Raw genomic sequence first — 22,875 nt, 5'->3', positions numbered from 1 at the left:
TGAATACAGTGATATCACTGTGTTTACAGTTCATTTAAATGTTAATGTTTCCTTTTGATCTCTGAATTAATAGAATACAGCATAGACAGGGACTGCTCGATTACATTGTTAACCGCTAACAATATATATGTAAACACACAGAAACAGAGGCATTATCTACCAATATCTCCCTAAAGGTTGAATTGGGGGTCTATTTGCCTGCAAGCTGCTTAACCCTTTCTGGCCATGTGTCACAAATGCAAATAAATATTTTAAATCGTCTGAAAAAGTGAAATAATGCTTTACTAAAATGTTTGAAATCTGAACAACTGCCATTTTCCATTTTATTTTGCTGCTTTTTTTATTTTCTCATTTTCTGGTTTCCTTAGTTGAAAACCAAATTTTAATAACAACCTCACTCATATGAAAGTGCCTCTTTTAATCTATGAAGTACTGATGAACAAAGGAAGATAACGCCTGTAGTCTTGTGTTCTGCTAGGCTCTCAGGTGTCAATCCTGACAACTAGATTATACAATTCCACACACGCCTCCCATTCATTGCTAAACTTCCTGATCAAGCACTGCACAACCATTGCATTGACTTTCTTTCCTTCAACATCATAACAAAGTCATAACAAGAACCAGTGGCTGGAAACTGACACATTCAAGGTAGAAGTTAGACACATTTTTAACAGTAAAGGTGATTAACCCCCTGGAACAAACTACCAAGGAAAGTGGTAGATTCTCCATCTCTCGACATCTTCAGATCAAGACTGGATGCCTGTCTGGAAGTTATGTTTTAGCCAAATACAAGTTAAAGTCTCAATACAAGGGTAAATGGGTGAAATTTAATTGCCTGTGAATATACAGGAGGTCAGACTAGCTGATCCAATGGTCCTATCAGGCTTTAGACTCTATGAAACTATCTTAGATCCGTTCCAAACTGACTTCTGCTTTCTCTGCTACTTTAATTTCTCTCATTGAAGTCTTTAATGATCTCTTCGTGGCCATATTTCAGGACCTCTACTTATCTTCATCTTCTCTGCTGATTTTTGATGTTGTCAGCTTTCTTCTTCTTCTTCTTCTTGACATCTGATGCTGATTGGGTTTTTGAGATAATGTCCTCCCTTGCTCTTCTTCCCGCCTTTGATAGTTCTGTCCATATCTCTCTTGGTGGGTTCTCCTCTTCTCCTCTCTCTGGAGGTTTCCCCAATGCTCTGTCCTTGTCTCCTAGCCATTCTCACTTAATGCACTGCCTCTAGATAATCTCACCAGCTCATATGTTTTCAGGTGTGATCTCTGAAAAATCTGTTTCTCCACTGAATAACTGCTCCTTACATTGACTCCTGCATCTCATTTTATCTCTGGCATCTCCTCTTTGATGTCTTATAATCAGTTTAAACTGATGACGTGGTCAAAGGAGACTCCTAATCTTCCATTCCCAACCACCAACCTTCTTTCACTCTTGACACACCATAATTACTGTCATCTCAGGGTTATTTTCCCTTCCCCTTTCCCACAAATCCAGTCTCTATACAAGTCCTGCTAATTCTTCCTCCCCAACAATTCAAAATTCCATCATTTTATTTGCATCACTACAGCCACATCTCTCATTCTGGTATTCATTATATTCTGCCTCAACAACTGCAATAGCCTCTCTCTGGCCTCCCAAATGCACACTTTGTCCCCATAAAACCATACAAATTGCAGCTGCTAAAGTCTTTTTCCTTGCCATCAAGTTGATCATGCCACTCTCTTCTGTAAAGAGGTGACCCATCCACCCTTGCATCTAATTTAAGCTTCTTTGCACCAGTTTTAAAGCTCTGATTCTGCCCCTTATTGAGCTTTGCAACACCTCTCTTCTTGCTCCACTAGTATTCCCCTACCATGTCCAGCTGTTTGTTAACTTATCACACAATTGCCTCCATGTCCTCTCCCATGCAGCCCCATACATGGTACAACCTCCCTGCAAGCTCATCTGCAAAGCTCTACACCATTCACATTAGAAGTCTCTCTTAAAGAGTCACTTCTACCATGCTTCTTACAATGAATGGAGATTATTTTTATATAAAATGTTATTGTTTCCCTTACCTTAACCTCTGTCTGTCTGTCTATTTATCCTTAGATTTTCCCTTAGAGCTCTTAAGACAGGGACTCATGCTTTCTTGAATATCTGGAAAGTGCTTAGCATGTTATGGGTACTACTGTAAAACAAGTATTTGTGTGATTCTGAGATGGGACTCTTTTGAGAAGACTAGAGAAATCACTATCATGTGCTAGAGTCTGGCACATCCCAGTCACATACTTGACAGCAATAAAACAAAATATATAATGTATACGTATTAAGATAACCTCCTCTCTGTAAGCAAGGAAAACATCAGTTTCACTGTTCTTTTTTTCAGCTAGAAGATGATATTGTAGCAAAACCTCAGTACGTTCAGAAAATAAAAAACTTTGCTCTTAAACAGCCATCTGATGAGTGGATGATTCTTGAATTCTCTCAGCTTGGATTTATTGGTAAGTGTTGCAGCTTCTGCAGGATCATTAGCATACAGCTCAAACTCAGAGGTGCACTACTAATGTAAATTTTACATGGAATTGTGTTTCAAACCCTGGAAGGGCTAATCCCAAAACATCCCTGATTCTCTAGGAAATGCTACAACCATGTAAGACTCCCAGTCTATGTTCAGAGTCTCTCACTGTCCATGCTGTATGGCACTGAGCCTGTAGGCATTATCCTTATAGTGCAAGATCCTATTAACCCAAGATCCAGTCACATTGTATTCATTCCCACAGGGAAAAGAGGTCCTGCCATGTTCCCAGCTCCTTTTTAACTGTCTACACACTTAACTGGACCCAGGAGTCAGCCCCTCCCTCCAAGACTGACAATTTGCACAATAACTGTAGGTGTGGCAGGCTTCCAAAGATGCTTATTGGGATGGATAGAGCCTTTATTTGCAATTGTGTAACTTACTCTGTTGAGAGATGGGAAACGTGGGTAGGAAGTGGTCCCAGGGGGGGTGGGGGTGCAGCTGCATAGCACCCCAAGGTGCAGAACATAGCTGCCCATCATCGAGCCCTGAATCAGAGCTTGGTGGAGAGGGTGGGCCTAGATACCTAACCCATTCCCAAAAACCAGGAGATCAACAAAAGGCTTTATCTTGACAGAGAGTCCATCTGGGGAAGACCCTGACTGTTCAAGGGCCCAAATCCCCAAAGTCCCCATATTAAGACAAAAGCCTTTGGGGAAGCTGAAGGACATAACTATAATAAAAAGATGTGACCACCTGGTGCACTCCTGCCTGACCCCTTTGCAGCACTGGTGGTGAGCGTTCCCCTTTTACACATGTATACTTCAACATGCAAAGGTTTCTATATGTCAGTTGATGATCACATAGCAATTCCTAAAAATTCAAGATTAAAAATAAAATGCAGCCCCTTTGCAAATCTATGTTAAATTTTTCATAAAATTTTTAGAAGCTGTGTATCCTTGTTATGGCACAACCAGAATGATGCTCTAGAAGTAATTTTAAGTGGGTTAGATTGCCAAAATGTCAATGAGCCGTATTCTGCCTTTCGCTCCAATTGATTTCAAGTCAGTGGACTTTGACTCATTGTCAGTGGGACCTATGCATACTCATCCAAAGGTAAAACTTGGCCCATTGGTTGTTAGTGCCCCTTGAGTTTGTGCATTAAATCAGCTAAGTCATCATAAATTAGGAGTTGTTTGTTTTGCTTTAATAACTGTTAGTATAACTGAACTATCTGACAACATGGTGAGTAATCACAAAATATACATATTATGAGCAAACAACATTCTCAAGTTTAACAGTCTAGAAATACGAACAATGGGTAATTCAAAACGGATTTTGTTTCAACAAACATATTGAACTGCATCCTGCTCCTGAATGTTGTGCAGAGGAAGCAAACTTGTAGACAAATCTATGGTTGGGCCATATAGGAGGGAAATGTCTATGCAGGATGCTTCCCTGTTCCATTTAGCAGCCTTCAGCTATTCTGCAAAGCAGGGAAATGAGACATTGGCTGGGGCTGGGAGTGAAGGTGTTGTGGGTTAAACTGAGATGAGTCTCCACACACACAGTTGGACCAGTTTAACTAAATCCATTTAAGATTACACCTTTAGCTAAACTGGTTCAACTTTGGCTATGACTATCTGATAGCAACATACACTGTACACTCCCCTAGCATGGATATAGATAGCAGCACAGATGGTGAGGCACTGCTTAGGTGAAGAGAGTTAAGACATGCCTGAACCTCAGGGTATGTACTCTACACTGTTTAATACATTCCCAAGCAGGTTCCTTCCATTGCCAGAGCCTTTCCCTGACCAGGAGAGGCTCCAGCAGCAACCTGCAGTAGGTAATGGTTCCAGCATTGGGGAGCTGCTGGAGTCTTTCCCTGCTGCCCCAGAGCCTTTTACTGTGGCATGCAGCTACACACAGCAGTGTGGATGCAGCCTGCTTTTCCCTGTGGATTGTAGCTACACATACACCACATGCCGCTGCTGTTATACCAATAAATTAAAAACCAGCAGGATTTTATTAAAGGGAAAAAGGCAAAATACCACATTTATTGTGAATACAGAAAGAATCATAGTAAGCAATTAGTTATAGCTATAACATTCCATTCAATCTCATATTTATTCACACATTCATTCTCTCTCACACACCCACACCCACACACAGGTTCTGCAAGGTTGTTATCATAGTTACCAGCCTTAGAGTTGCTCATGCCAAGCCACTGGCCAGGTGGCCTGGACATGAGGAGGGAGCAGGGCCTTGTCAGATGCTCATCTGATGCTCCTGGAAGTTGGTTTGCAGAATCAGACCCCAAAGTTCTCACTTTTTAGAGTCTATTTTTATAGGAATTTCTTCCTATGCCAGTCTATGGGAATTGCTTCATCACGCTGTTGCTGAATCAATCAGCAGATAGCACATTCCTGACGGCTCCAAGATGTTATCTTGTTCTTTGGTTCTCCCATTCTTGAGGCTGTTGGGTGGATTCCAGTCTGCCCTCCAAGGGTCCTCTGGTTATTTCCACTTGACGCCTTCTTCAGCCGATGGACACTGGATTCTTAGGCTGGCACCTCCCTGATCATTCAGTTATTATCCACACCAAGCATCCATCCACATACATCCTCTATCTCTATTTTAATCACAATTGTTAATACAACAAAAGGGCGGGGAGTCTCTGGGTGCTGTTTCTGTTGTTACAGAGTATTGCTTTGAGTCTCTCTCTCTTGTGAATTGCTTTGAGAACAGACTCTGTCTTAGAATGTACTAACACAATTAGCAGCTTGCAAGTTTCACACATAGAGGGAGAGAAACAGTACCAAAAACCAAGAGACCTCTTAATTAGTAATACCCTGGAATTTGAACTATGGGGAATCAAACTCATTTGTGATTTTAATACAGAACTTCTTTAATATGATCCAACACTGCCAGCAAAGATAAGGCTGGAACATGTAGATCAGGCCTAATCCTGCAAGCGTTGTATTCCCATCTAGCATCGACTCCAAAAGTTAACACAATTTTAAAGGTGTTTAACTGCATCTACAGTACGTGCTAACAGATGTTTCATATGGGATTAGTAAACAGGAGATTAATTGTTTTGTTTTGTTTTTGTTTAAATCATGCTCTTTCCTTGTTTAGACACAATTTATGGGTGAAAGCCTGACCCCACTGATGTGAGGTTCCCCCACCATGGGAGGTTCCAACAAACATATTGAGGAAAATCGTGGAAGCTCCTTCACTGGAGGCTGGATAGGTTTCAAAAGGAGGCTGGATAGCCATCTGTCTTGGATGGTTTAATCACAACAAATTCTGCATCTTGGCAGGGGGATTAAACTACATGACCCTTGTGGTCCTATGGTTCTGTGATTCTAATGGTAAAACTTCTGTTAAGTTCAGTAAGGTCTGGGTTCTACCCTATGTGTTTGGATGCAGGAAGAAAACATGGGCTGTAGTGATATGCAACAGGACTAAATATGACTGAAATGTGTGATTTCTTTTATTTTGTTTTCAGGAAAGTTGTTTAGGACTAAAGATTTACCACTCATAGTAGAATTCTTTTTAATGTTCTACAAAGATAAGCCCATAGACTGGCTTCTAGACCACTTTCTCTGGGTTAAAGTATGCAATCCAGAAAAGGATCCAGTAAGTATTTCCATATTTTATGACTACAAAATAAATTATATTATAAATCACAGTTAATACATGATTCAGTTTCAAAAACAGAAAAGTAAAAATCCCTAAAACACATTTATGCAGTTTGGAATTTGTAAACAGTTGTTGGGGATTGTACTGTAATGTGATTCAAAGTATAATTTAACTGAACTACTAGCTTGGACATCTTGTGTTAATAGTTTGTTTGATTTCATTCCGTAATGAAGTAAGCATACACAACTATATTTGGATGGGCTATTACCAGCAGGAGAGTGAGTTTGGGGGGGGGGGGGGGCGGAGGGTGAGAAAACCTGGATTTGTGCTGGAAATGGCCTAACTTGATGATCACTTTAGATAAGCTATTACCAGCAGGACAGTGGGGTGGGAGGAGGTATTGTTTCATGGTCTCTGTGTGTATATAATGTCTTCTGCAGTTTCCACGGTATGCATCCGATGAAGTGAGCTGTAGCTCACGAAAGCTCATGCTCAAATAAATTGGTTAGTCTCTAAGGTGCCACAAGTACTCCTTTTCTTTTTGCGAATACAGACTAACACGGCTGTTACTCTGAAACCTGACAACTATATTGTTAACCAGTAAAAGCAATGCTTGCTACTTAATATATGGTATGGCGACATGGGAATTAAAATGGCAAGAACAAAGATTAAAAGTAAACATCAAACTATTAAAATGTTCCTTCTAAGAAACCTAATGAGGAAAAATAAGAATTTAGGTTCTAGTACTATAGATGGCTTGTGTGGGCAGACTTTGCATTTACATGAAGCTCCACTGATTTTAATGGGGCTTCTTATGGGTTCAGGAGTTTGCCTGTGTAGTCAATTGCAGAATTAGCGCCTTATGTAGCATATTGTATTGAGACTTAGCATTTGATTTCATAGTATTTTCAGACTGCTAGGATACTTAAGATAAAATTTATGCATTACTAATCAACACCTTAGTTTATTAAAACCACCAGTTTTAAAATCTAATTTGTTTGAAACTCTTCATGCTATTTACCTTTTATATTTCCCTCTGTTTAGAAGTAGAAGACTGGTTTGTTTCTAGTCTGTTTCACTGTCTGGTTTTATGAGTTAGGAAAAGGCTGTAGTATATGTTTGCAAATAATGCAGGAAAGTGTTTGGAGCAAAACCAACCTAATGTACTTGTTTTAACTGAAACTGAAATAAACAGTTCCAGGTAATATTGGAGAAGGTGCCATTTCTAGAGTTCCAAATGTTTCCAATAGCATTTTAACTGTGTGATTCTTTAAAATAGTTCTATTTTTACACTCCTTTTCACTTGTTTAGATGGTGCTTGAGTGTTCTCTAACTCCCACACTTACACAGCCTGTGGTGCCTTTTGTCACCAGTCATGGTCTTCTTAGATCCTGGGCTAGGTTAAGCTCTCCTGAAGAGGACTGCTGACTACGCTACAGGGGGGCAACAAGAGGTTTCCCTCCACCCTAGTTTTTAGAGCGCACATGGTTTTACTTGAGAATAGGATAATGACAGTTCTCACTCTTTGTGGTTTTTTTAAGTGTTTTGCATGTGTATTATTTTTTGTTGGTATGGGTGGAAAATGACTCCACGTGAGAAAGATATGGGATGTGTAAATGGGTGAGTGAAGAGAGTTGAGCAAGTGGGCTGAAAAAGACTCATTATGATGACACGCTGTAGGGAAGATGAGCTTTGGGGATGGCAGAAGGTGGCTTGTTTTAAGCTCCATCAGTATAAAGAGGACTTAAAACTGCCTTAAGGAGGCAGCTGAGGATTCCCCCAGCATGGCGTTTCACACTCCCCACTTAAGCATAGGAGGAACCAGGATTTTACTCCAGTCATCCTGGGCTGGCAACCCTGGAGCTCTAATTTATCCAAGGCCTGAAGTGGCCCCAATCTGCGTCTGATGCACCAACAAGGGGTGATGGAAAGATGTTATAATGTCACCTCTTCCCCCTCCATATTCCTCAGATGTGCTGAGCTCAGCTCCTAAGGACTGAGCCCTTAGTTTTCATTTAAAAAAAAAAAAGTTGGTAGCCCGTAAGTCTGTGAATCATACATAAACCAGGAAGATAAAATAGCATGTGTCTCTGCTTCTGTGTTTGCTTCAAGTTGGCAAAAGTAGAGTGATGACCACAAGTTTCTAGTGAGTTTCACATCTGCTAATCAAAATTCTGTGCCTTGCAGGGACACTGTCAAGTCAAGTCAATTGCATGCTGCTGTTACAAGTGGAATGAGCAGCAGCAGAGGCAGCTATTTACAAGTATGCCACAAACAAGAGCAGGAGGAGGGCTACAGTAGGACAGACTGCCTTTTCCCCCAGCAGCAGCTCATAAGCTGATATGAAAGATGGAGCCTTCAACCAGGGTTAAGGGAAGGACCATGAAAGTAACTCCATGAAAGTAACTTTCCCTTTCCAAGCAACTGGAATTCTTACTAGTGTGTTGCCCCAGCCTATCCACCTCTGGTTGGTATGTTTAGTCATCTGGCAATAGGTTAAGTACATGTTTCTATCCCTAGCAGTGTGTTTGGGAGCCATTGTAGAAGCAACCATATATTTTCACTAAATGTTGGTGAATGGGTTCAGCCATCAGGTCCATGGGCACTTCAGGAACTTATTCAAATCTACCTTTAAAAGTGAATGGAAAGGTTCATATAATTTTATGGAAGTTCAGGTCCTTTGAGGATGAGTCGGTAGCTCTCCAAATTCCCACCCACAAGTAGAATTATCTAAAGGGGTGGGTGGGTGGGTGTGTGTATACTTCTGAATCTTCTAGACAGATGGAGCAGGGAATGGAGTGTCATGGTGTGAATTTTCCTCTTACCATTATAACTCAGGTTATTATGGGAAGGAGAGAGCTGGCTACAGCAACATAAAATTTGTTGATAAAGTAGGTGCCAAAAGCATCATAGCAACAGAAAGGATGCACGTTGCACTGAGGTAGGGTGCCCAGACAGCAAATGTGAAAAATCGGGACAGGGGGTGAGGAGTAATAGGAGCCTATATAAGAAAAAGATCCAAAAATTGGGACTGTCCCTATAAAATCGGGACATCTGGTCACCCTACACTGAGGAGATGACACAAAGCCTGGCTCATCACAGATGACATACCCTCAGTGTAAGGATAGCAATAAGTACACTCACTGGAGTGGAGGGAGACTAATGGGAGCTAACATTTAAAAACAAGAACAACAACAAAAAACAGCCCAAAACCTCAAATCACTCTGCAGTCCTCCAGAAAAACATCGCAGGTAAATTGCAAAAAGAAAAGGAGTACTTGTGGCACCTTAGCGACTAACCAATTTATTTGAGCATAAGCTTTCGTGAGCTACAGCTCACTTCATCGGATGCATACTGTGGAAAGTGTAGAAGATCTTTTTATATACACACAAAGCATGAAAAATACCTCCCCCCACCCCACTCTCCTGCTGGTAATAGCTTATCTAAAGTGACCACTCTCCTTACAATGTGTATGATAATCAAGGTGGGCCATTTCCAGCACAAATCCAGGGTTTAGCAAGAACTTCTGGGGGGGGGGGGGGAAAGTTAGGAAAAAACAAGGGGAAATAGGTTACCTTGCATAATGACTTAGCCACTCCCAGTCTCTATTCAAGCCTAGGTTAATTGTATCCAATTTGCAAATGAATTCCAATTCAACAGTTTCTCGCTGGAGTCTGGATTTGAAGTTTTTTTGTTGTAATGTCGCAACTTTCATGTCTGTAATCGCGTGACCAGAGAGATTGAAGTGTTCTCCGACTGGTTTATGAATGTTATAATTCTTGACATCTGATTTGTGTCCATTTATTCTTTTACGTAGAGACTGTCCAGTTTGACCAATGTACATGGCAGAGGGGCATTGCTGGCACATGATGGCATATATCACATTGGTGGGTGTGCAGGTGAACGAGCCTCTGATAGTGTAGCTGATATTTGCTTCAGGTTGGGGGGCTGTCTGTAGGCAAGGACTGGCCTGTCTCCCAAGATTTGTGAGAGAGACAGGCCAGTCCTTGCCTACAGACAGCCCCCCAACCTGAAGCAAATACTCACCAACAACCACATACCACACAACAGAACCACTAACCCAGGAACCTATCCTTGCAACAAAGCCCGTTGCCAACTGCGCCCACATATATATTCAGGGGACACCATCACAGGGCCTAGTAACATCAGCTACACTATCAGAGGCTCGTTCACCTGCACATCCACCAATGTGATATATGCCATCATGTGCCAGCAATGCCCCTCTGCCATGTACATTGGTCAAACTGGACAGTCTCTACGTAAAAGAATAAATGGACACAAATCAGATGTCAAGAATTATAACATTCATAAACCAGTCGGAGAACACTTCAATCTCTCTGGTCACGCGATTACAGACATGAAAGTTGCGACATTACAACAAAAAAACTTCAAATCCAGACTCCAGCGAGAAACTGTTGAATTGGAATTCATTTGCAAATTGGATACAATTAACTTAGGCTTCAATAGAGACTGGGAGTGGCTAAGTCATTATGCAAGGTAACCTATTTCCCCTTGTTTTTTCCCACCTCCCACCCCTCAGACGTTCTTGTTAAACCCTGGATTTGTGCTGGAAATGGCCCACCTTGATTATCATACACATTGTAAGGAGAGTGGTCACTTTAGATAAGCTATTACCAGCAGGAGAGTGGGGTGGGGGGAGGTATTTTTTCATGCTTTGTGTGTATAAAAAGATCTACACTTTCCACAGTATGCATCCGACAAAGTGAGCTGTAGCTCACAAAAGCTTATGCTCAAATAAATTGGTTAGTCTCTGAGGTGCCACAAGTACTCCTTTTCTTTTTGCGAATACAGACTAACATGGCTGTTACTCTGAAACCTATCAGGTAAATTGGTTATCTAATCAAATTGATATTTAAATGTCACTGAGGCATATATAAATTAAGGTTACATACACAGTGTGATTGGAACAAATGTGTTGGTTGTCTCCCATTTTCTCCCCTGGATCCTGAGGATTGCAAGGATCTTAATTGAACTTCAGTACAAGTTAGAGTAGACTCACCATTCCTATAATGCACTGGTCCTCAACCGGGAGTCTATCGCCCCCTGGAGGTCTGTGAGCCATTTGGGGCCGGGGGTGCAAGGCCCCATGGCTGAAGCCTCAAGCCCCAGTGCCCCCCACGGGGCTGATGTCAGGAGCTGAAGCCTGGAGTCCCGGTGTCCCCCATGGGGCTAAAACACACAGCTTCTAGCTACCTCCCTGCCTCCATCCTGAACTACCCTCTGCTTGCATATAGCTCCTAGCTATCCCCTGCCTGCATTCTGAGTGTTTTCAAACTTTTTAAGATGAGCCCTCCTCTTTGAGTTATAATTTTTGGTTGCACCCCTGTCCCCACAACCCAGACAGGCTGGGTGGCCTGCTGAGGTGTGGCCCGTGGTGGAGGTGGCATTCCCTCCCTGGTCCCTAGCATGTGGAGCTGGCCTGAGTCCAGCCAGGCCCTGTCCCCTGCCCCAAATAGAAGTCAAATTATGCCTGTGCCCAAAGGCCCCACCCCACCTGGTGGTCAGAGCCCCAAGTCCTCCCCCCCCCACCCCCACACTCTGGCCCTGGATTTTAATAGCATGTTGTGGGGCGGGAGGAGGGCTCTGAAAGAAAAAGGTTGAGAACCCCTGCTATAGTGTATCATGCTCTACCTTTGCACACAACACACCCTAGGCTGGGACCCTAGGCCTACTGAGGATTCCTCTATGATTGCAATACCCTCCTAAGTTGCTTTAAGGTGGTTAAGTCCCTTTTGCATTGCTGCAGTGGCACAAAAAGGGACTTACTGGGGACCTAGGTGTAGTATTTTGTAGTCACTGTGACTATGGTAAAATATGGTATAGCTACACATTGATTCCACCAGCAGGGACAATAACGTGTCACAATTGTATCTTTTTGTTTCAAAAGTGTAGCACCCTTTTCTAAAGAAACAGCTGCCAGTGCACTGATTTGCATTCACTCCCCTTTCCTAGCATTGTTTTACTGAACATCTGTTTTAGCCACAAATATAAAAACACTTTTTTCTATTTATATGCTCTCAGCTATCTTTGTGTATCTAATTAGTACTTCGGTAAGAGCCATAAATCCCATCTGAGATTTTGCATTTGAGCTAGTTAGATGCAGCTTTTCCATCCCTTTTCACTTTAACTAGTTCTGATAGAACTTACATAACACCTTTTAATCTATAGCGCTCAAAACACTTTACAAGGTTGGTTAAATATTATCATGCCCATTTTAAAGATGTGGAAGCTGGGGTACAGGGAGGTTAAGTGACTTACCAGGGTTGCACAGTGATTCAGTGATGAGCTGAGAGTAGAACCCAGGGCTTCTGCCTGTAGTCTTGTGCTTTATTCTATTTAGGTCATGAGGCTTCCTTATATTTATCATTATGGCCTACTTTATTTAGTGTATCAAACTGCACTGCTGTTTACATCCAGAGCACAAATCAGTTTTAGGGGAATATTCTCATATCTGAGAAAACACACGGATGGAACAAGACATTGCAGAAATTCTTACTGAACGGCAGTTACTTGCATTTCCCAGTTTGTCACTTAATTGTCCGAAGTTATACCTAAATTAGAACACTAAGATTTAAACCCAGTGCTTGAGAGCTCCACGTCATTTTCAGGATGATCCAGCATAATGTTGTAACAATTGCCTGTATCAAACACAACAGAAAGAGCCAGGAGTGGAAAAATGACCAGGATCTACAACAAGATGGTCAATGCAGATTATGGTCAGAGCTGTTTGGTAAAAGTGATATGATGAGCTCAAAAAGCAAACTGAATTTTTTCAGACAGAACCTGCAATAAAATACAACTAAACTTGTGCTAGGATTACATTCCTCCACACTTTAGATAGAAATATAGATAGGAAAGTGGTCTTTAGTTGATTTCTCCTATTGTTATTTCTTTGACCAAAAAAACCCCAAACAAAATCTAATAACATTCAAACGTTCAGAGAGAATAGAGGCTTAAGTGAAGAGTTCCAATTCTGCCTTATGTGAATGGTTCTTAAGGAGTCTCACTGAAGTCATTGGGATACTCACCAAAGGATTACTTTTGTGAATATGGATTGCAGGACAAAGCCTATAGCTATGTAATGAAATTGAATTACTGATGGTAGGACGGATCCCTTTGTTGTTGAGGGGGAAAAAATTCATACACATGACCCTTTTTATTTCCTTTCCAGAAACATTGTGAACAGCAAAAGGCCTATTTACGTATCCGTTCTAAGCCATCTCTTTTTCAGCACGTGGGAATTCATTCATCTTTGGTTGGAAAAATACAGAATTTAAAAGTAAGACTCTTAAAAATTTTTCCACTATATTTCTAAATTATTTGTGTGAATTCTGACTTGTTTGCTTTTTGAACCGAAAAACATTGTGTATTTGGTGATAAATGTCATGTACCAGAAGTGCAGATTAATGGAGGAGAGAGATGAGAGGACCATATTAATTTGTAATCTGAACTGAGTGGGGGAAATACACTCACAGGACATATTAGGATATCTTCCCTGAGTCTGGGCCTCCAATTAATTAGTAGTAGTACCATCATAGTGCCCAGGATCCCTCTGGATGGATCAGGGCCCATTGTACTAGGCAATGGACAGACACACCAAAAAGACAGTTTCTGCCCCAAAGTGCTCACAATCTAAATATAAAACAAGAGACAACAGAAGGATACAGACAAATGGGGAAGTATAAGGAAACAATGAGACAACATTGGTCAACAGGATAAGCCGTGGTCTGAGGACACCAGCATGCTAACTGTTGTAAATTTTTTGTAGGCATCATGGCAAAGGAAAGTTTTGAGGAGGGATGTGAAGGAGGATAATGAGGTAGCTTTGCAGATGTTTGAGGCCCACCTCCTAACTGTGAGGGGTGGCATGGTAGAAAGCACAAAAGTCTCTGTTTGAAACTTTAACAAGTAGGCAATGGAGCTTGGCCTCAGGAGCTGAGCAGAGGCTGGAGTCAACGTCTCAATAGTTAATGGAAGATGATAGGTAGGGACTGACCATGAAAGGCATTGAAAGTGAAGACATATATGTTAGATAGAGCAGGAGGACCCAGAGGCAGATTGAATAGACGGGCTTCTTTATTGCTGTACTTGTTCCCCTCGACCCAATTGTCAAGTAAACACTGAATTAATTACAACACACTCTTTTTATCTAAGTTAGTATGTAAATACCTGCATTTACTACAACACCCCCAAAACCCTTATAGAGTAATATGTATGCCTACACAATTAATATTAATAGCTATATACTGAATATAATTTCCCCGCCCCTGTTTACTGTTTACAGCATTAAGCATATTCTACTGACATTTTTACTTTGAAGATACATTTCTTTGCAATAAATGCAGCCACAAATTCCCTTAATCAGCAGTTTTCAGGGAAGGGCGGAAGGGGCCATGACCCCAAGCTTGAAGGGAGGGGGAGATAACACTGCTTTACACAGAAAGTATCCTTTAGATCCCCACATTCCTTATGCAGCTGCAATGCTTATCAATCCTTAACAAGCAGAAGGGAAGGGAAAAGGGTAGCAACTTTATCAAGCAAAGAGACAGTGTGTGCCCGCGCCTACTCCTATTACCATGCTAGCAGTTACCCAGGTCTTTACTTAACCCTTACATATCCCACCAATGTAGTTTGTCTCCCCTTTTATCACGTAAAATATAGTGGAGGGATTCAAAGATAAGGGTGATGTGGTCAACGTGGCAGGCTAGGAAAATGATCATTATAGTAGCATTTTGAATGGATATGAGTGCGGCATCTGCCAAGGGAAGAATGTTACAGTAATCAAGATGTGAGATGAGAGCCTAGTGAGAATTTTCACTCTGTGGATGGATAAGAAGAAAAGTATCTTAAAGATCTTATACTGAAAGAATCTGCAAGATTTAGATGTAGCCTGTATCTGATGACCTAGACAAAAGTCCAAGTCAAAGATAACTCCCAGCTTACCGGACTGGGTGGCGGATTGGTGGTGTTGTCCACAATGATCGAGAAAGGAGGTAGAGTGGTCGGCTTGGCAGGAGATGGGGAGGGGAGAGAAAAGAGTTTCTGTTTTAGCCATGTTGAACTTGAGCTGATGTCTAGACACCCATGAGGAGATGTCAGTGAGACAAGCTGAGATTTTAGTTTGGACAGGAGGAGATGGGTCTGGAGTAGAGAGGTAGATCTGAGAGTCATCAGCGTAGAGATGGCAGTTGAATTTGTGTTCGCAGATGAGATTACGTAGTGATAAGGTGTAAAGGGAGAAGATAAGGGTACCAAGGACCCCCTCTGGAGCCCCAACAGAAAGTTGGAGGAGGGAACGAAGCAGGTCTTCCGAAGGACACAAGGAGTGATTAGAGAGGTAGGAGAAGAAGGAGAGGACAGAGTCACAAAAGCAAAGGGAAGACAATATTTCAAGAGGAGCATGGTCAGTTGTGTTGAAGGCAGCTGAAAGGTCAAGGATAGTGAGGATGGAGTACTGGTCCTGCGCTTTGGCTAGGAAGAGGTCATAAGAGACTTTAGTGAGACCTGTTTCAGAGGAGTGCAAGGGGTGGAAGCTGAAATGGAGAGGGTCTAGGGTGGAATTTGGGAAGAGGAACTCCTGACAGCAATTGTATACAATGCATTTAATGATCTTAGAGATGAAAGGGAGATGAGGTGGTATTTGGAGAGACACATGAGGTCAAGAGTGGGTTTTTCAATTACAGTGTCCTACTACAAACAATCAGAGGCTCCTCTACTTAAACTGGGGAAAAAACACCTTCTCAGGGAGGCCTCCTTTATTACGTCTAGGTCATCTCAAATCCACAGTAGTCATATGCAAATACCGTCTCAAGAGACTCTGGAATGGCTACATAAACAATGTAAATAATACAAACTAGCATAGGGCTTGATTTCTAGTCTACCCACAAAGATTCTCCTGAGATTCCTGAGGAAATGGAGAGATTCCTTCTGGTAGCCTTTCCTCCTTTAGATACTGGGCTTTCCTTATACGCTCCCCCCTATTAGTAAAGCATCACAGGTCTGTATTGCCTGTGGCATACCTCCTCCAATAAAGCAGTTGTTCTCACCATATAAGAGCACTTAAGTACAAGACTTCAAGACTTCAGTCAGTGCTGTATGATTACATAAAAATCACCATATTGGATCAGACCAATGGTTTGTGTAGTCCACTTGTCTCTGACCGTGGCCTATACCAGATGTTACAGAAGAAGGCATAATGGGAAATTATGGAACAGCCTGCCCATTGGAAAAGCTTCTACATCATTTAGGAAATGATCGATAAAGTTTATAGTTACACAACATATTGTTGAGTTTTAGTGGTTTCACTGAAGGAGCTCCCATAAATATGGGATGCAATATTTAAAACCTAAATGTATCATTTTATATGAAAATAGTTCAGATAATAACTCTTCATTTTCTATAACAGCCCTCTGTGATCCAAGATATTTGAACACTGAATTGTGAGTCTTTATATGTGATATTGTTTCTCTTTGTGTCTACCAGGATAAAGATTTTGGCAAAAACATGCTACATAAAGCACATGTTAACCCCCTTGCAAAAGTGACTACCAGCCTAAGAATATTCCAGCATTATACTTTGGAAAAGGCTTATGAAGGAATGGACTGTTTTTGGGCTTTTTCTCCAGTGGCTGGAGATTATATCTTATTCACTTTTTTACAGCCATTGAAAGCAGAAGGGTAAGTACTAAATGATATGGTAGGATACTTATACCCAGTTTTGAATCCTGTCAAGATTACCAATTCTCTATTGCTCGAGTATTCACAAACTGCCAACTTAAATAAGTCTGCTATGCCCCTTTCCTCTTTTTTAACACTTTCCCTGAAATACACTTCTTCCTTAAAAGCTTATGAATTCTAGACTTCTCACAGGAATGAAAATTAAATAGTTAACAAAGAAACAAAAATAAGTGTAAACCCTATAGTGAAAACAGTGAAAAACAACTGATTGTGTGGTGACACTATTATGCTTATAAGAAGCACATGGGATTTTTTTCAGGGGAAAAGGCAATACGCCGTGTTTATTGGCGATACAACAATTAGCATATCCATTTAATCACACACACACACACACTCTCTCTCTCCCTCCCTCCCTCCTGCCAGTCGATGTTATAGTTACCAGTCCAGAGTCTGGATCAATCTATTGGCCAGCTAGGTTGATGCCAGGTAGAGAGGAGCTGGGTTTTGTCAGTCACGACACGATGCTCCGGGGAAGTCTTGTCAGGACGAATCCAAAGTTTCATGGCAAAGAACCCCGTTTACATAGTGATCTTCCTTCATTGGGACCAATGAGTTTTGCACTGTCATGCTGTAATCAATTGCTGTTTGATGAATGCTTGTTTTTTTAGATTGTTCTTATTTTTTATTAGCCTTTTAGGGAGTTACCCCATGCTGGTTTTGATCAGTTATTTTGTCCCCATTGATGGGTGCCTGCCACATCTTTTAGAGTCGTCAATTTGCCCTCCTATGACATCTCAATAGGGGCATGTTGCAATCTCCTGGTGCCTTTATATCCGTCCTCGATTCCTCCCTAGAACATCTGGTCCGGTGATGGCCTTCACACTTGTCTTTTAACACACACATTCCTCATTCACACACAAAAGAGGATTGATTTATGCAAAGCATTTGAACAGGAACATCAAACTGCAATGCAGGAGAAAACAATCATTGCATTCTTTTACTTATTTCAAAATGCTAAACCTACAACAAAGTGGTGACCCTAAAGGTCTGTTACTGCCTTGAAATCAGCTTCAGACACAAGATTCTTGCTAATGCATCTTTACCAATGGTCCATTAGGCCATTCCTTTCTGCTTTCAGAAAGGGTGGCTGGCAGGATATGGTCAAATCATACATCAATATATTTAATGCATGCTACATGATTATTCTTTATCTTTTATTCTAAATTATACAAAATACAAATATAAAATCCTACTACTACAACACATCTTGGCAGTTCTAAAGTTTTTGTGTTAATTTTTGTTGCTTTGTTGCTTTCCTTCTATGATTTAGTTTATACTTCTTTGTGAGGAAGGCTAGAGTTCATATGCCTTAAGGAAGAAATGTTTTAGGGAAGGACTTAGAGGAGGGAGGTGAGAGCCTGGGCAAGGACCTTGTGTCTGCTTCTGAATTTTCAGTGGTGTAAATCATTGAATTAAATGTAGCTGCAACAACATAACATTATTGTGAGATCAGAATCAAGCTTCTTGTATTTTGTCTGGCTTGTAAACATTTCTAATATATTTTATGCTATATACTCCTATTTTAAAATAATATATGGTTATGAATTTCCAATATATACCACATATTTAAATTTCTTAAAATACAAATTTTATAACTTTTAAGACAGAGTTTTAGTGGTGAAATGCAGTTTGGTCTAAGAGCATAGTTTCTCCCACCACTGGGGTGCATTGGCGGGGCTTTCCTGTGTTGCCATGTTAGGAATGCTTGCAGTGGTGTGAATATGAACTAAAATTGGACAAGGACTTCTTTTAACTTATACCATCCTACTAGTCACCTTTGGCAGCTTGCGCCATTTTTTAATTGGTCTGGGGTGGTGTTGGTTGGAGAACAGAGCAGTGGGCAAGGGATTTTTCAAACTCTGCGGTAGGGCCAGGACAGGTGCTCCTGTTCTGCGTGTCTCCCATGTGCAGGTGGGAAGTTCTTCCTCTGCAGATATTAGGAAATGAACTTCCAAAGATTCAGGAGATCCTAGAGACATGCCCTAAGAGTGGGTCCCCACATAAATTAGATCCTTGTTGAAATGCTTAATTAGCAGAGCTGCAGTCCTGCCCTTTCAATGATGAAACAGGAATTGTCATAGCAGATCAGACCAGCAGTCCCTCTAATCCAATATGCTGTTCCTGAGTGTGGCCACTTCCAGATACATCTTTAGAGGAAAGTGCAAGAAAACCCATAGCAAACAACTATGGAATAACCTATTTACAGAGAGAAATTTTTCCTAGCCCCTTAAATTAGTAGTTGGCTTATGTCCTAAAACAAGAGGATTTATACACCTAAACTTTTTAATTTGTCTAATGTAATTGTGGATGTTCTCATTATCCATAGACATGTTAAATTTTTCTAATCCTAGTAAGTTCTTGGTCTTGATATCTTTTGACAGTGAGCTCCATTGGTTGACTGTGTGTTACGTGAAAAATTATTCTATCATGCTTAACTAAATTGAAAGACAACATATTTAAATATTCTCTTGTTCGTGTATTATCAGAAGGGGTAAATGGAAGTTCCTAATTTTCGTTCTATATATTATTAATTATTTTGCATATGTCCATCCTGTCGTCTGACAAATAAATGTTTTCTCTCTTGACTTCCCAGAAAGACACAGTCTGCAAAAATACATTGTGAAATGCATTCTCCATCACAAATAATGTACATGAAATCATTTATACCACTAAATTTGTAAAATGTATTTTACAACACATTAATGTAATGAAAAAATACTGTTGCCCCTTTGGTGTCTTGTGGGTCAGTTCCTTACTGGATGAGAAATCGGTAACATGGGTGACAGATCTGGATATTTTCTTAGTGCAGCTTTGGTATTTTGCACTATATATACCATACTTGAAGGCAGCCTGAATACTGTTTGCCCATCTCATCTTTCAGGGATCTTCACCAAAACACCAATGCCCGACTCCTAGGGAGTACCTCTGCCTCAAGAATAGACTCAGGTTAGAGAGAATATGGCAGGGAGGAAACTGCTTTGCAGCATCACAAAACACTACAACAATCCAAACATTTATTCAAAGATTTTACACTGCTTACACACTCAGAAAAAGAATTTACAAGATCATGTGTAATATCCCCAGCAGGTGACCCCATCATAACAATATTATATATTGCAGCATAAATAGAAACTGCTGTGACTCACAATGTTCATAATTCAATAGCTTACATGTTAATAAACTTAAATAGTCCATATCTTCCATTTTCCCAATGTGGGGTCTAAAAAGGAAGAAGGTGGCTTCTACACAACATTGCCCCACTACTCTAGTGCTGCTAAATGTTGAGATTTTTATTGTGAACCTTATATTTGGAGTTTTTCTTAGTGCGTCAGCTCCTGGATTCATGTGAAAGTGAGAATCTCAGGTTTCATTTAAAAAAAAAAACGTATATGAGCCTGAATGGTTGCAAAGAAAGGATTATAAGCATGAAATCTAAAGAGGCTCCAAGGCCTGAAGGCAAATGAAAAGAATCCAAAAAATATTTTTTAAAATCTCATGAGTATTTTTGGGGCCTAACTCATGATTTTTGAATGCTTGAAGTTGGCAATACTGTCACTCATTGGCCAATATTGGAGCTTCTTAGAAACACTTGAATTTATCAGTAGACCTCCATGAATAATTGAGGGCTGCCATTGGCACATAGGTCCCACAATAAGAGGTGCTAGTTGGACACCCTGTCATCAAGGAAGTTTCACAAGAATTAGGAGACAGCCCACTTTCTGTACCTAAGAATGCTGGATTCACAAGGAGGTCCACATTCTTGTAGCAAGACTTGGGTATGATCCTTATGCAGCTGCCTGCATGGGTGCTGCAGGCCTCAGGTAGGCTTTGGAATGATATGGGATCACTGGGGTCTGTGTGTAAGGACTGGTGAAGCTTGGAATGGGTTAGGTTGATTGGGATTTGAGCACTGAAAGGGAGAAAGGTTAGTGACAATTCAGCATGGTTGTTGCTTTCCCCTATCACTGTTTCCAGAACAGGTTGTCTTTTGGGGAGATATTGTTTGAAATGTAAAGGTTTTAGTACAGTTTGGCCAACTGGCTGCAAATGCTAACATCTGTCTCTGGCTTCACTGATGTGCTATTTGCAATAGAGAACATGTATCTAAAGTTTTACTTCAGAAATGATTCTTGAGAACTATTCACCTAGAATTTTCTACAATACAAAAATATACAGAAATCATCTAGTTCTCATTGGCAGGTACCTCTTTAGAAGTGGAAACATGGAACACCCTGGTGATAAACTGTTTAACACTACTGTAGAAGTTTGGCCTGCTGCTGTAAGTGTCTCATTTCCCAATGCAATACACAATACTACTCATTTTATGAATGAAGTTTGGAAAAAATATATTTTATAAAACCTGGTTGGGACTTTTACTCTTTTGTTTTGTTACAGGAAACAGAATTATTAAACGATGCAGTAGGCAATGGAGGCAAAGTTAACGACCAAACAACCAAAGATGGATATTTAAAGATAGGTAAACTACTTATTATCATTTCAAAGACTAAAACAATTTGCTTGTGTGTACATACTATTAAAAAAAACCTATACACTTGAAAGCTCTTTTAGTTCTATAAGAAACTCAGTATCTCAAAGTAATCAAAGAATACATTTTGAACTTCTGCAGGTTGCAGTATGTGGTTTGGTTACTTAGAATTCAATATGGCAGAGTAATGAAAACAGACTTTAGTAAAGGGGATAGTGAAGGTTTTAAGATAAAGAAAAAGCCCAATCATTTCAAGCTCTTCAGTAGGATAACTGACTGTGACTTGAGTTTTGCAGCTTGAGCTAATTGATTTTGACATCATTAACTGGTGGTTCAGCCAGCAACAAAAGTGAATGTTTCATCAGAATATGCTATTTTTAAAGAGATCTTCTACATCTTAACATGATACAAATCTATTAAACAGTATTTTCTATTAGTAATATGCTGATGTACTGTCAACATCACAAACTCATAGAACACCAAAAGAATGATTTCAATAATGTTCAGAGGCTGCCAAACTTCACACAAAACAGCCATGAGAGGGAGGATGATCCTTGTAATCTTTATCCCAATGGTAAGGGTACTGGGATGTGTGAGATTCCCTGATTCAAGTCCCTCCTCAGCCTGATGAGAAGAAAGGATGTGAACAGGGATCTGCCACCTCCCAGGTGAGTACCCTAACCACCGGGCTAAAAATGAGAAGGGAGGTCTTCCTCCTCTGGACTCTGTGTGTGGAATTAAGTGGGCTTTGAGCACACATATGGATTGGGCCCTGCAGGCAAGATAGGTGTCCACCCACCTACCTTCCCCTGGTCTGAGGATCTCTCTGGGGCTTAGCAGGAGATTGGTGTGCAGGCACTTAGAGGCAACAGTGCTCATGCCCAGAGGCAGAAACATAGTCACCTAGGGAACAATTACTGCAAAAATTTAGGTTCAGGGTGAGTTTAGGCACCTACAGGATTAGGCAGAAGCTAAGTGCAGGTTTTGAGGCTAACAGTGGCCCCTAAAAATGGGACTTGGTGTCTAAATCTCAGGCTTAGGTGCCTAACTTTTGTGAATCTGGGCTTTAGGTAACATTTATTATTGACATTAAAACTGTCTGCGCTAAGTCCACTAGAAAAATACATTTCATTATAGCTCATATTAGTGCTGACTGGTTTTGTTTATACATAGGTACATTTGATAATGGAATAGCAGAAGGCATCATCAGTCCATCAGTAGGAAAAATACAGGCTATTCGTTTATCTATCCATTCTGATTCTCCTGTGTGGGCATTACTGAGTGAGGTAAGCATATGGGAAGCATATTAATAGGTCTATTGTTAAAAGCAGTTTCAGCTCCCGTTCCTGCCCGAGTCCACCTGCCAATATTTATGGCTTTACAATCCCCTTTTCCTAATTTTTGAAAAAAAAATTGTGAAAGCCCTATGCAGACAGGGGAAAATAACAATACA

At 40.7% G+C, this 22,875-nt stretch overlaps 1 protein-coding gene across 6 annotated transcripts in view; it reads left to right on the top strand.

Annotated features, from left to right (window-relative positions):
- MGAT4D (MGAT4 family member D) overlaps positions 1 to 22,875 on the top strand; it is a 117,840-nt gene that overhangs the window by 89,013 nt on the left and 5,952 nt on the right. For 5 of the 6 annotated variants that reach the window (XM_073341191.1, XM_073341190.1, XM_073341192.1 and 2 more), the window contains 7 exons: positions 2,382 to 2,496; positions 6,025 to 6,155; positions 13,372 to 13,479; positions 16,683 to 16,876; positions 21,137 to 21,215; positions 21,332 to 21,413; positions 22,596 to 22,708. In XM_073341191.1, coding sequence (XP_073197292.1) covers positions 2,382 to 2,496; positions 6,025 to 6,155; positions 13,372 to 13,479; positions 16,683 to 16,876; positions 21,137 to 21,215; positions 21,332 to 21,413; positions 22,596 to 22,708 — 822 coding nt within the window. Of the gene's footprint in view, positions 1 to 2,381; positions 2,497 to 6,024; positions 6,156 to 13,371; positions 13,480 to 16,682; positions 16,877 to 21,136; positions 21,216 to 21,331; positions 21,414 to 22,595; positions 22,709 to 22,875 lie in introns of those variants that run through there. The other variant, XR_012158574.1, reaches the window with a different exon arrangement.

Source organism: Lepidochelys kempii, chromosome 4 (assembly GCF_965140265.1).
Source record: "Lepidochelys kempii isolate rLepKem1 chromosome 4, rLepKem1.hap2, whole genome shotgun sequence".
Classification (NCBI taxonomy): domain Eukaryota; kingdom Metazoa; phylum Chordata; order Testudines; family Cheloniidae; genus Lepidochelys; species Lepidochelys kempii.
Note: the sequence above shows the minus strand (reverse complement) of the source record. Positions and strands in the feature narration are given on the sequence as shown.